Below are 13,103 nucleotides of genomic sequence, written 5' to 3'. Positions count from 1 at the left end.
AGCCTGTCCATCAGGCCCTGGTCTGGACCCCCAGCCCCGTGCCCAGGGCGCAGCCCCTGCTCCCCCAAGGAGCGCCTTCCCTCCAGGACAGACAAAGATCCTGGGAAGTCAGAAAAGCCTTTAAGTTTTACACATGAACTTCACCTGGTGAAATGAACTTGGGAACGGAACCCAAAGGCAGGCGCTCCTCCCGGCATCCACTTGGCCAGGACAGGGTGCGAGAGGCAGGCCCCGAGCGGGCGAGGCCGAGGCTGGGCCCTGGCCCTGATGGCTCTTCAGTGCCAGCCTCCACCCGGGGGTGGAGGTGTCTCGTGATGGCAGGAGGCCCCCACACCTTGGGCTGCCTGGCGCCTCGGGTGGCCCTCTTCCGCCCAATTCCAGAAGCATGACCATGACTTTGAGAGCAGGCAGCTGGCAGACACCGTGTGCCCGCACATCACACACCTGGCCGTGCAGCACCTGCCCTGGACTGGAGGAGGGGGTGCTGGCCCCTCCCTCTGACCCCAGTACCCCAGACCAGCCAGCACCATTCACATAGTTAGTCATATTTATATATTTATATATTACAGTTATATATTAAAAACAGAAAAAACTTGCCTGAAGAGAAACTCCTGAAGGACCCAAGTGGCTCAGGAAGTTTGCTATTCCCCCCTCCCCCCAAAATTCCTTTATAAAATCTTCCAGTGCGATCTTCAGGAAACCCCCGCCCGCCCCAGCCCCCGACCCGGCCCTCCTGTGTCCCCACGACCCAGACTGCCCAGCTCCAGCCCAGCGCGCGGAGTGTCCAGTCTCATCTCTGGCCGTCCACGGCAGCCATGGCTTTCTGCGGGGCGCCCCCCTGCTGGGCTCCGGGGGGCCACGTGGGCTGTGGGTGGTGGAGGTGGTGGAAGCTGTGGGCCGTCGGGGAGGAGGGCGGCATCCAGGTGGCCTGGTGGCTGGGCGGGGACGAGGCCCAGAAGGGGCTGAAGTTTGCAGGGGGCGAGCAGGCCACGGCCGTCATGGGGCTGTTGCCGCTCTGCAGGCCCTCGGACGTGCGCAGCTTGGAGAACATGGCCAGGGCGTCGGGGAAGTTGGGCGGCGTGGCCGGCGTGTTGCTGGGGGTGCACATCTGCTCAGAGAGACACAGGTGTCGGGAGGGCTGCCCACCGGCCCGAGTCCCAGCCTCACTGCCTGGCCCCAGGGGCTCACCCCGCGGCCCCCTTTACTCTCAGCTGCAGCCTGCAAGCAGCTTTGACAGCACAAAGCATGCCTCTCGCCCATGCCAACAAGAACAAGAAAATAAGGACACACCGGCCATTTTTACCCAAACCAGGGGTGTTTCCTATGCTGAGTAAAGGGTTAATTCCCACCAGCAGCCGGGGTCAGGTTAAAGCGAAGCCAGGGAGCGGCCAGGACACCACTGTGGCCTCAGCCCGGGTAGGAGCCCATTGGCCTGTCAACAATCCGCCCGATGTTCCGAGGTTGCGCGTCCAGGGAGGGCGGCCAGACCCGGGGTCTGCCTCCCGGGCCAACCTTGGAGAGGCCCGTGTTGGTTTCAGGCCACGGTAACACCCGCCAGCGAGGGTCTCACTTCTCACAGCCATGTCAGGTCTTTCCTGTTACCCTCTCTAGACCGCAGATGAGGAAACTGAGGCCCAGACCTGATCGCTGGACAAACACCCGCTGCAGGGGCCGAGCCGGAAGAGGTCCGCAGGCCCCAGCTCTGAGCCTCACTCAGCCCTTCGCCAGCCGCACACAGTCAAGTGCCACTTTGTGGGTGGGCTCCCCCAGGTCAAAAACCGGGGTTTTGGTTTCCTGAGTCCCAGCATCTCCCCCCACAGGTTGCTCTTGGCCGAGGCTGGCAGAGCATCTGTCTGTCCAGCCCCTCTCAGCCCTCTTCCTGGGGGTCACCACAAACACCCCATCTGCTGTCTTCTACTACCCTGGGAGGGGGCTCCCCAAACTCACTATCCTATGCCATTTCTGATGAGGGAACCCCAGCCAGGAAGGGCAGGAGCTGGGGTGGGGGTTGGAACTGGCACGCTCCCTGTGAACCAGGGACGGTATGGGGGGGATGGAGGTGCCATCCGCCCTCCCCAGGCGCACCCTGCCAGGGGCGCAGGAAGCAGAGAAGCCCGCACAAAGCGGTCGGTTCTGACCTCACCTAGCTTCTCCCTTTCCCAGGAAGCCACGGGAGTCTATCTTTGAATTTCTCCTAATTTTAGCAACACTGGCCCCTCCCCTAGGCCCAGGATGGGGAGCAAGATACTAGGACTCTTCACCTGGCAGGGAGGGAGCTTCCAGGGCTCTGCAGCTAAGCCCCAGCCTGACCCGGACCTGTTCCAGCGGCTGCTAGGGAGCTGACCATTGTCTGCCTCAGGGCAGCCACTGGCCTCAGTGCGGCCTGGCCTCACCCACCCCAGCCTGTTTCCCTCCTCCCTTCACTACCCCCACCCCCACCCCAGGGCTGACTTCTCTGCAGCAGGAAACAATGAATGGGGGGGGGGGGGGGGTAGAAGCCAATTGCATCACAGCATTGTGACCAACTTCCCCAGTTCACCAGCCAGCGAGTAGAGTAGACTGTCTCCTGAAACAGCCACCCTGTGTCTGCCTGCTGTGTGAGCTTGGGCAAGTTCCTTAACCCCTCTGGTCCCATAAAATCAGGAGCTTGATCCAGATGCGCTAAGGGCCCCTCCAGCTCTGTGCTTTTCTGACAACTAGAGACAAGCTTTCCAGCTCTTAAGCACACAGGCCCACTGCACCTGCCAGTGTCCCACGGCTTCCAGTCCATGGGCTTCTCCCCTCCCCACCCCACCCAGGCCCCCTTCTCTGAGACACCTCCAACCATGTGACTGTACAGTCACCGACAGGACAACCACTTCTCAACTGCTCACACCCTGGGTCACTTCTCATGTTGCTATTGCTTGTATTTAACTTTTCCCTTTGATTTATTGTCCCTGAGAAACGACTAGCTCCTTGCAGGCAGGGTGTGCACTGGGCTGTCAGGTCCTCAGTCCTCGGTGCCCGGATGGGTACACTGATCACAAGTCTGTTACACAACCCAACACCGGCCTCGGGCGAGGAAGCCTCAAAGGACTGCCGTGCCTTGGGACTGGCAGATCAGGGGCCCCAGGACCTAGAGGGACCTCCAGCCCCAGTTCTCGCCCACGAGCCTCCTGCCCCAGCACCACAGAACGGCTGTTCTGGACGCAGTGGGTCTGGGGGGCAAGCGAAGGCTCCTTTGAGAGGAGATGGGGCAGGGTGCCCCGGGTTAGCGGTGTCAGATGCAGGGGAGGGTCGGCCTTAGCAGCCACAGCCCCGACCAGCAGTTCTCCCGCCATAGCCAAGGCGTTTGGTTTGTTATTTCTGTACAGCACGAGCCACCCCGGGAAAAGGCTGGTTAAAGGGCCAGGCAGACCCTTCTCCATGTGTCCTCACAGGGTGAGGGCGCCAAGGACTTGACACAGAGGAACCACTTGCAGATCCTCTGAAAAGGCAGCCATGGGCAAGGACACCAAGTGTCAAAATGCCAAAAATGCACTCCCAGCACCACAACAGATCTCCAGGGAGCGATGATTTACAATCCCTGGGGCTGGGGCTGGGGCAGTCCCTCCTCCCCCTCCCAGCAGGGTAATAGGTAACCAGGGGGGAGCGGGTGGGGGGACAGGCCTTCAAGTCTCTCAGGGAAGGGATGTCCCCTGCGTGGAAAGCAGGAGTCCCCACGGCCGGGAAGGCAAAGGCTCGGGCCTGGGGGCCGGAGGGGAAAAGAAGGCAAAGCCAGGCCCGACCACTCCTGTTCCCTGCGCTTCTGTATGTTCCCATGCTGAGATGAGAAGCAAATTCCTGGCATTTTCTGGTCAAAGTCTGTATGTCCTCGGTGCTCAGGGTCTGTCGGTTTTTCCATAAACAGGAAAGAGAGAACTTACCCCCCTGGGTTGAGCCCGGCCAGGGTGGATTTATCTCCTTCCTGTTCCCCGAGGAGCTGGGTTGTTTGGATGGGGGGCTGCCAGGGCAAGAGCAAGAGGGGGCTCCCCAACAGCAAGAGGGGGCTCCTGGGGAACAGACAGCCCAGCCCCCAGCCCCTCCGGGCCCTCCCTGCCGGGGGCTCCCGGGGCCCAGCCGGCTAGTTCTCATCCGAGCCCCCTTCTCCGCTCCCGGCCGCCCTCCGACCCCCTGGCCTCGGGGAGGGCCCCGAGCGCGTGGCTTCAGGCCGAGACGCCGGCTCCCAGGAGGCCGGACCGGGGCTGGGCGAGCCCGGCCGGGCCGCTTTCCTGGAAGACATTTTGGCTCTTTGTTTACATCGCGGCGCGGCGCTCCCGGCAACATGGCTGTCACCGCGGGCGGCTGACAGCGGCCCGGCGGCGCCCTGGGCGCGGGGCCGGGCCCGGGCGACCCCCTGCCGCCCGCCGGCCGGCCGGCCCTCCCGCCGGGGCGGCCGCACTTACCATCTGGTGGTGGTGGTGGCTGTTGGGAATGTTGGTTTCTTGGAAAAACGTGCTCAGGGCGGTCTGCGGACAAACAGCGGCGGGAGGCGGTTAGCCGGGCCGGGGCAGGCAGCCCCCCGGACGGACGGCCTCCGCGGGGTCCGCGGCGCCGCGCTCAGGCCGCCGGCCCCGACCCCTCGGCCGGCCCCGGCCCGCGCCCCACCTCGCGGCCGCGGATCGCCTCCCGGGCGATATAAATAGCGCTCCCCCCGCCGTGGCGGCGCGCGGCTGGGCGTCCGGGCCCGCGCCCCCTCCCCCCCGCCCCCCGGGTCCCGAGGCCGGTCGTGCGCGCCCGCTCCGGCCCGCACGCACCTCGAACTGCCAGTGGGCCGCCTGCAGGAGCTGCTTCGCCTGGTCGGCCGCGCAGCCCGCGGCCAGGACGAACTGGTTGATCATGACCTGGTGCCGCAGCTCATCCATGTTCACCGACATGGCTCCGCCGGCGCGCGGTCGGGCTCGGCGGCCGCGGGAGGCCGGCCGCCCTCGGCTCGCGCTCCCGCCGCCCGCGGCCTCCGGACCCTCGCCGCCCCGCTGCCCGCCGGGCGAGTGTCGTGGTCCGGCTCCCGCGGCCGCCGACACACAAACAACAGCGCGGGGCGGGGCCGGGTCCCAACGTTCGGGGGCCGCGAGCCGCCGCCGCTGATTGGCCCGCGCCGCTCGGCCAGCTCCCGGTTCCGAGCGGACGTTCGGTTCGAATCCTGCGGCCTGCGGACCCCGCACTGTTTCCCTTTTTGCCCGGCCGCGCCCATTGGCGGAGGTCGGCGCCGTGGGGCGCCCGGACATTGGCCGGCCGCTGTGTTTTGGCTCGTCCTGGCTCGTGATTGGCCACGGCCCGGCGTTTGGGGCGGAGCCGCGCGCGCTGATTGGGGCCCCGTGGGCCCGTTTGAACTCAACTTGAAAACCTGGAGTGCCTGCTGATTGGCCCAGGCCCCTGTGTTTGGTGTTGTAGGCTTGGGGGTGGTGCGGCCAAGTTCATTCATTACTTCATTGAAACGGAACATGCTCAGCTGGAAAAGCAAGACAGAGTGGCTTTGACTCATTTCCTCTGAAAGATGTGGTCATCTCGAGAAACAGAACGATCAAAATAGAAAGCAGATAGAGCCCTCGCAGCTGCTCCAGCCTCAGAGATTGTTTATTTTTTTTAAATCTTTCAAGCAGCTCTACTTTTTTTTTAGCCTTTAAAAAAAATATAACGTACTTTTTTTCATACCTCCTTCCAGTCACTACCCACCCCAAAGGCCAAGTTGTGTGTGTGTGTGTGTGTGTGTGTGTGTGTGTGTGTTTAGACCAAAACGTAGCTCTCTGAAAATGTAAACCAATGCTAATGTACACTAAATATAATTGCAAGGGAATAAATAAGACTTTCTCAGTCACTAATATCCGACACTCAGATTTTTGTTGTTGTTGTTGTTGTGAAATTGATTGACCTAACCAGATGTTTAATTTCTACCCTCTTTTTCATGGGTGTGATACAGGTTCTGGCTCTCAATCCCAGCCATTTAAAAACAAAGTTTGTTTAGAGTGCTCCACCTCCTGGATTAGGATTTGACCTTCAGGGCTGTGTTTGGGAATTGAGGGGGTGGATAAAGAACTAGGAGTTGCAGCAGACTGTGGAAGGGGCAGAGATGTAGGAAGATAATAGTACTAGTAGAGGAATTCACTGTTAGAATGTCTGCTTCTTTAAAAACGTATTAAGTTTTGGATCTGAAATACCAATCCGAGAGTATCTTTTGAGGCTAAGAAGAAAGCAATCCTTTTCTGAGTTTGCCTAAAGTGGGTTTAACGCGCCATCGAAGAAAACAGGACCGTATAAACACAGAATATGAAGTGGGAAAGAGTGACACCCAATGTTTATTACTGATGAAAAACAGCCTCAGGCACTATAATGAATTTTTCCCAGTTAGTCTTTTGTTTTTGTTTGTGTTGAAGGGACAGGAGTCAGCTTTTTGCCTGCTGAGACCTGTTTCTCTTGCAGTAATTACACTTGGCCTCCCACAGGGTACCTGGGCTGAGACCCGGAGTGCGCCCGGCCGGAGAGTCAAGTCCAGCGCGCAGCTCTTCCCTCCAGTAATTGCAAGGTGAAAACAAAAGTGGGCACCAGCAGCTTCCGTCGCCAGGGCGCTCAGGCCACAAGCAGCCCTAGAACAAGGAAGTACTGTCATTGTGGGGCTCGTTTTCACAGGTCCGTACAGATGCCAAACATGCCAGGGCCGTGAGTGGCAGCATGTACCTGGGCAGAGGCATTCAGCCCGCAGGAGCCCTTAGGTCTTAAGTAAGGAGTTCTCAAGGGGGACCAGGGGCCTGAAAGTGCCCAAACTGCAAAACCTCTTGCCTCCTGGACTGAGGCAATCTATCCTGAAGGGTTGTTTAATGTTTACCATCTGCAGGGCGCAGCTATAGGCACCTGGGAGAGGCGTGGAAGGCAAGACCCCCAAGCCAGAGAGAGAGGCGGGGTAAGGGGCTACGGTTCTCTCCGGTGGGCCTGAGGTCGCTCTGGGCTGAGTGATTTGCGGCTGCGAGGCGGAAATGCTTAATCAATCATTTGGCTTCTGGGAATCTGGTTGGGCTTCATCCTCCTGGGCTGGATAACCTGGGAGCGCCCGTTCCGGGAGCGCAGTGCAGGGAGAATGAATGAGGTCATGTTTGTAGAGGGCTTTGAGCTGTTGGGATGAAAGCGACTCCCAAGTGCAAGGTGTTATTAACTAAAGGTGTTATTATTTTAATCTGAGAGGACAATGTGCGGCAGGTAAAGCAGAGCCATAAAAACATGCCCATTGACAACAAATAAAACACAGTAGTGGCCTTGGAAGGAACAAAATCCTCCTTCCATGAGTGGTCTTGGCTGCAGAATGAGCCACTGCGGCAGCTGAGATGAGAAACAGTCTTGGCCAGGATTTCCTCGGGGTCCGGATAACGAGGATGTTTTAATATATATATATTGATTTCAGCAAGGAAGGGAGAGGGAGAGAGGGAGAAACATCAATGATGAGAGAGGATCATTGACCGGTTGCCTTTTGCACCTCCTCCTCCCCCTCCCCCAATGGGGACAGAGCCCACAACCCGGGCATTTGCCCTTGACTGGAATCGAACCCGGGACCCTTTGGTCTGCAGGCCGACATTCTATCCACTGAGCCAAACCAGCCAGGGCTAATTAATTTTTTTCAGATGATTTCTACTGGGGATGCTTGAAAATGAGTGAGCCTCTGTGGGGAAGCGGGGCGCCGGCTGTCTTGCGCAATCATGGGAGGGGTGGAGGATTGATAATCCCTACCTCCACCTCTGCAGGGCATTGTGTTCCTGTTCCTCCCCTCCTCCTTTCTCTCTTACTCCCCTGACCCAAATGGGTCCAACCAAGCTGAGGGAAACTCGAGGGCTCTCGGGTATCGAAGGCCCACCCTGTGCAGGTTTCTTGTGACACTGCATAGCATTGCACAGCATCTCTGACTTGAAAGTCCCAATTGGCCTGAAGCTCAGAGAGGGCAAGGAACCCACTCAGGGTCACACAGCCCCTGCCTGATTTATGCTAGCAACGAGATCAGATGGGTTAGATCAGGTTCGATTGATCCAGGACCTCATCTCCTTTCTCCCCTCCTTCCTTTCCTTTCCTCTCTCCTTCCTTGAATTATTATTATTATTATTATTTTAGTTTCTCTATCGTTGCATCAAGATGCCAAGACAAGGGGACAATGCGGAGATGTGGTTAGGAGAAGCAGAGAGATTTTGAGAGAAGAGAGGAAGATGGGAAAGGATGCAAATGCCAAGATAAGAAGACACAACGGCCCTGGCTGGTTTGGCTCAGTGGATAGAGTGCCGGTCTATGGATTGAAGGGTCCCAGGTTCGATTCCAGTCAAGAGCACATGCCTGGGTTGTGGGATCAATCTCCAGTAGGGGGTGTGCAGGAGGCAGCCAATCAATGATTCTCTCTCATCATTGATGTTTCTCTCTCTCTCTCCTTTCCTCTCTGAAATCAATAAAAATCTATTAAAGAAGAAGAAGATACAATGAAGAGAAGCAGCCCTCAGGCCCGCGGGGCAGCCCTCCCTGCAGGTCAGCCCGGGAGGCGGCAGCTCGGGTGCTAACCGGCAGGACAGCTCCCTGCTTGCGGGGACTCCCCACGCTATTGCTAGCTCTGCCTGTTTAATGCGACCTACGTCTGTTACGACGTTTCATTTCGAATGTGAGCCTTGTCTACCCTATGGTGGGTTAGGCAGACCTTGCCACTTGGGAAACATCCATCTCTTCCTAGACTTTTTCCTTAAAGCAGAGGGGGGCTTAGTGCCAGAGCGGTCCCTCCACTGCCGGCCAGTTCCAGTCCTCCCCTGTGATGCTGAGATCTGTGTCTACTGAGAATGTGCCATGAACGCAGCTCTGCTCATTTCTTTTCTTTCTCTTTCTTTTTTTTTTCCCATTACCTTAGTTAATACAACCACCCAGCGATGTCGGGACTGTGTCTCTCCTCAATGAACAAATGAGAGAAATAGGATCAGAGAGGGTAAGTGACTTGCCCAAAGTCACTCAGCGAGCTCAGGCTGGAGCTGAGTTCTGACCCCTGGTGCTCCCAAAGATCCCAGTCTGCTTTCTAGCCTGGCCTACCCCCTGCGCCCGCCTCGCTCCTCCCTTGGTGACACTGAACAGACAGGAAAGCTTGTCTGTGCTGTTAGAAGTAGCCGGAAGGTCAAAGCTGGTTCCCCGGCGGAGGAGCTCAAGCCGGTTTACACCAGATTACATTTTCATCGACTGTCACATGGCTCACAAGGGACAAAGGCCAGACCACTCCCAGCAGAGTTAATGGCATTTCCCAAAAACAGCCCTGGTGGCCTGTACTCTCCGTCCTGTACCTGCCAGCCCAGCGATAAGGTGGCCTCACCTCCAGCTGCCAGGTGTGTCGTGCGGTAGGTGCGGTAGGTGCGGTAGGTGCGTCCCTGGCAGTTCTTTCCAAGAGACCCCGGAGGGAGGTTGGGGCTTTGCCGAGGGGCAGAGACAGGCAAGGCAGGAGACAGCTTCCAAAGCAGCCCCACCCACCCGCCCTGCCTCCTGCCTCAGGAGAGGGTTGTCGGGTTGTTGGGTTGTTGGCTGGGGCCCAGGTTCCCAGCCACTTTCTCTCAATGGGCAGGAACGACCAGCTGGGAGCTGAGCCTCCCTGGCCCCACCCTGGCATCCAAAACACGGGAGTCTTGTTGCTGTGGCAGCTGCTAACCTGACTGTCCCCCCGCCCCCACCTTTTTTTATTTTATTTATTTTATTTATTTATTTATTTTTAAACACTTTTTTAAAAAGAAATATATCATACGCCTCCCTAGCTGGTTTGGCTCCGTGGATAGAGCATCGGCCCGAGGACTGAAGGGTCCCAGGTTCGATTCCCGTCCAGGGCATACCCGTCGGTTGCAGGCTCTAACCCCAGCCTGGTCGGGGCGTGTGCAGGAGGCAACCAATTGATGTGTCTCTCTCACACAGATGTTTCTGTTTCTCTCCTTCCATTCCACTCTCTCTATAAAAAAAAAAAAAGAAAGAAAGAAAGGAAAGAAATATATCATACACCAAGAGTCTGTGTATAACCTATGCACAGTTTGAAGAATAGGAAAAATCCCAACATACTAGTAGAATTTAAGAAGTCCTAGACTAGTACCTTTAAAACCCTCACATGACTCCCCCAATACATACTTTCTTCCCCCCAAAACTCATGATCCTTCAATTTGCATTAATCATTTCCTCGGTTTTCTCTGTTATATAATCCATTGTTTGTGGGTACCTCCCAACAATGCATTGCAGGCATGATAGATGGAGTCTGTTTGAGTAGGTGACTCACCGTTCTGCAGGGCTCAGTCCCTTTTCTCTCCACTCGCCCTGCGGGTGAGCTCAGGGGAGCCCCCTTACCAATATGGATCGCTTGAAGCGAGGGCTGGCTCTCTTCCATGACCTCAGAAAACTCTAAGCCAAGCTTGCAATCATAGGTCAGGAGCGGGCAGTCCTGGAAGGCTCCCTGGAGGAGGGAGAACTGAAGCTGGGAAGGAATGGGGTAGATAGAAAGGAGAAGGAAGGGAATTTGGGGGCAGAAAGAACAGTGGAAAACAAAGCACAGCGTTACCCTGAAAGCAAGTTGATAGCCAGGCTGGTTCAGGGCACCTGTTGGGAGACAGCGGGGTGAGGGAGCTGCTGAGCTTAGAGGGGCAACGGCTAGCGTCGCCCTGCTCTGGGCGGTGGGGAGGAGAGTGGTTGGCTTCACTCCCTTCAGCCGCACACACAATGGCCCAGGCTTTCTCTAGGTTCAGCGACCCCTCAAATTAACCAGGACAGGCCAGCGAGGTTGAGGCAACACGCAATCCCAATGCCTTGCCTCTCAGCCAGGCAGAGTTCGCTGCAGTCCGGTGGCTCTCAGGAAACACTGCCCTCTGGGCGGTGATGTAGTGACCCAGACCGGGAGCTCCCCAGGTCTTGCAGCTCTGAGTTGGCAAAATGCAGCCCCGGGGCTGCTGCCTGCCTGGTAAAGGAAGCGTTACTGGGACACAGCTGTGCCGATGTGTTGGTGTGTGTCTGCGGCTGCTGTCATGCTCCAGCCGGGCCTGCGAAGTGGACCACAAAGCCCTCGGCACCCGGGGAACGTGCCCGCAGGCCAGGCTCACTCTGCGGGCTCGCTGTTCCTTGTCTGGAGGAACCACGTGGGGGCTCCTGACTACCCTCCGCACGCAGGGCCCCGGGTACGAGAACAGCAGCAGCGTCTGAACCTGGGGCGCTCCCTCCCCCAGGGCAATGCACAAGCCTGTTGTCACTCGCTCATCTCTGCCTGGCTTGTCCCTGCATCTCAGCTCCTGGAGGGAATGAACATGGAGGGGCTGCTGCAGAGGGCGGATGCAGATGCTTCTCCAGGTTTCAGAAGTCACCATGGTGGGACCGAGCTGTGGTGCTGGCAGCGCACACGCCCGGGGCAGTGTTCCCCAGAGAGAGGAAGGAAGTAGCCGCCGGGAAGGGGAGCGCTGGCCTGTACACAGCGGAGTCGGAAACCACCAGAATGTGCCTCGTCACCAGCAGCGCCCGTGCTCCGGGCCCCAGAGCCCTCAGAGCACATCGGTGTCCTGTGTCCTGCCCTCGGGGTGCTCCCAGCCAGAGCTGCCCCGCTGACCCGCTTGTGGACGGAGCCCGGTCATCGGAAGGGACTGCGGGAGGCAGGGTGTCTGCCAGGCCGAAGGGGCACCGGCGCAGGGCCCACCCAAGTGCCGACGGGAAGGCAGCTGTTCATCTGCCCAAAAGGATCCAGAGACAGGAGATGGAGGGTCAAGAGCTTGTTGAAAATGGTCCTAATTCAGACAAGGAGCCGCTGGAGAGGAAGTGGGTAGGAGAAGGAAGGCAGATTACACTGGGAGAGAGACAGATAAGGTGGGGGGGGGAGCCCCAGGCAGGGCCTTTGTCTCTGGAGCCTCTGTGACTGGCCTGGCGCAGGGGCAGGCTGTCCCGGTGACAGTGACAGCGGCAGGACAGGCAATCTGGTAGGACAGACCTGGGACTGTGAACTCAGATGAACCTCAGGCAAGTTCCCGCTCCAGGCGCCTCCTTGAGTTTCCCATCTGGGAAATGGGTACAACTGTACTACTTCCCTTAGGGTTATTTTCAAGATTAAACAAGATGAAGCATTTAAAAGTGCTTGGATGGAGTCATTGCTCAAAAATAATGATTCTTGCCCTAGCTGATTTGGCTCAGTGGATAGAGCATGGGCCTGCGGACTGAAGGGTCCCAGGATGGATTCCAGTCAGGGCACATGCCCCGGTTGCAGGCTCGATGCCCAGTGTGGGGCGTGCAGGGGGCAGCCGATCAATGATCCTCTCTCATCATTGATGTTTCTCTCTCTCCCTCTCTGAAATAAATAAATAAATAGATAGATAGATAGATAAATAAAAGTGAGCATTTATTGAGCACCTGCTCTGTGCCGGGACTTGTGCCAGGGCTTCGTCTGTGTCTAACTGAGTGTGCAAACACTCCTTGCTGGTCTCAGGCTCACTTATAGGTGAGAGGACTGAACTTAGAGAGAGAGGTGCTTTTCCCAAGAGGCACAGGCCATAGGAAAGAGCTGGTTTGAACCCCCTTCCCTGTGGCTCCAGAGCCTTGTACGCCGTCTGCCTGTGGAGGCTGGGGAGAGCCTGCACGTCAGTATCAACGGAGTCCTGCAGGAAAGGACGCACTCGCTGAGCGCGATGGAGGGCCCCGCTCGCAGAGGTGGCTTCCTGGACCAGGTGGGGTTTCGCTGAGCGGGATTCACCCGGGCACACAGGAGTGGGAAGGGCGCACGGGGAGGGGTTTTCACGAGCAAATACGCAAGCAGGACTGATGGCTGCCTTTGGGGCGCAAGCGGGTTGTGGGGAAGCAGAGGGAGGAAAGGGTGTGGGGATGAAGCATCTGTTTTGTGTGAGGTAATGGGGAGCCATGGGAGGTATGTGGGCAAGGGAGGACCGTGCGGACTCTGCATATTAGGGGTCAGCCCGAGAGTGACGTCTAGAACGTCGAGAGGAGAGAGGAAAGGGAAAAGGAGGCAGGAAACCCAGAGAGGAAGCGAATGGAACTGCCAGACCTCCTCTCATACACAGATTTCGTCGCTGGATATAAAAGATAACAGTACACAAGCAAGCAATATGATACACACACCTCAGGGC

General features: G+C 57.7%; 1 protein-coding gene across 1 annotated transcript; it reads right to left on the bottom strand.

Annotated features, from left to right (window-relative positions):
• Positions 1-535: 535 nt before the first annotated feature.
• Positions 536-5,206, bottom strand: UBALD2 (UBA like domain containing 2). Its single transcript, XM_070394166.1, has 3 exons — positions 4,776-5,206; positions 4,425-4,487; positions 536-1,108 (listed from the first exon to the last, which is right to left on the bottom strand). The coding sequence occupies exons 1-3, from the start codon at positions 4,893-4,895 to the stop codon at positions 791-793; spliced, it is 501 nt and encodes a 166-aa protein (XP_070250267.1). The 5' UTR covers positions 4,896-5,206; the 3' UTR covers positions 536-790.
• Positions 5,207-13,103: the final 7,897 nt, after the last annotated feature.

The sequence above is a fragment of the Myotis yumanensis genome, unplaced genomic scaffold (assembly GCF_028538775.1).
Source record: "Myotis yumanensis isolate MYYU_CA2020_CCGP unplaced genomic scaffold, mMyoYum1.0.hap1 SCAF_16, whole genome shotgun sequence".
NCBI lineage: Eukaryota > Metazoa > Chordata > Mammalia > Chiroptera > Vespertilionidae > Myotis > Myotis yumanensis.
The sequence above is the reverse complement of the archived record's forward strand: the minus strand, read 5'-3'. Positions and strand labels throughout refer to the sequence as shown.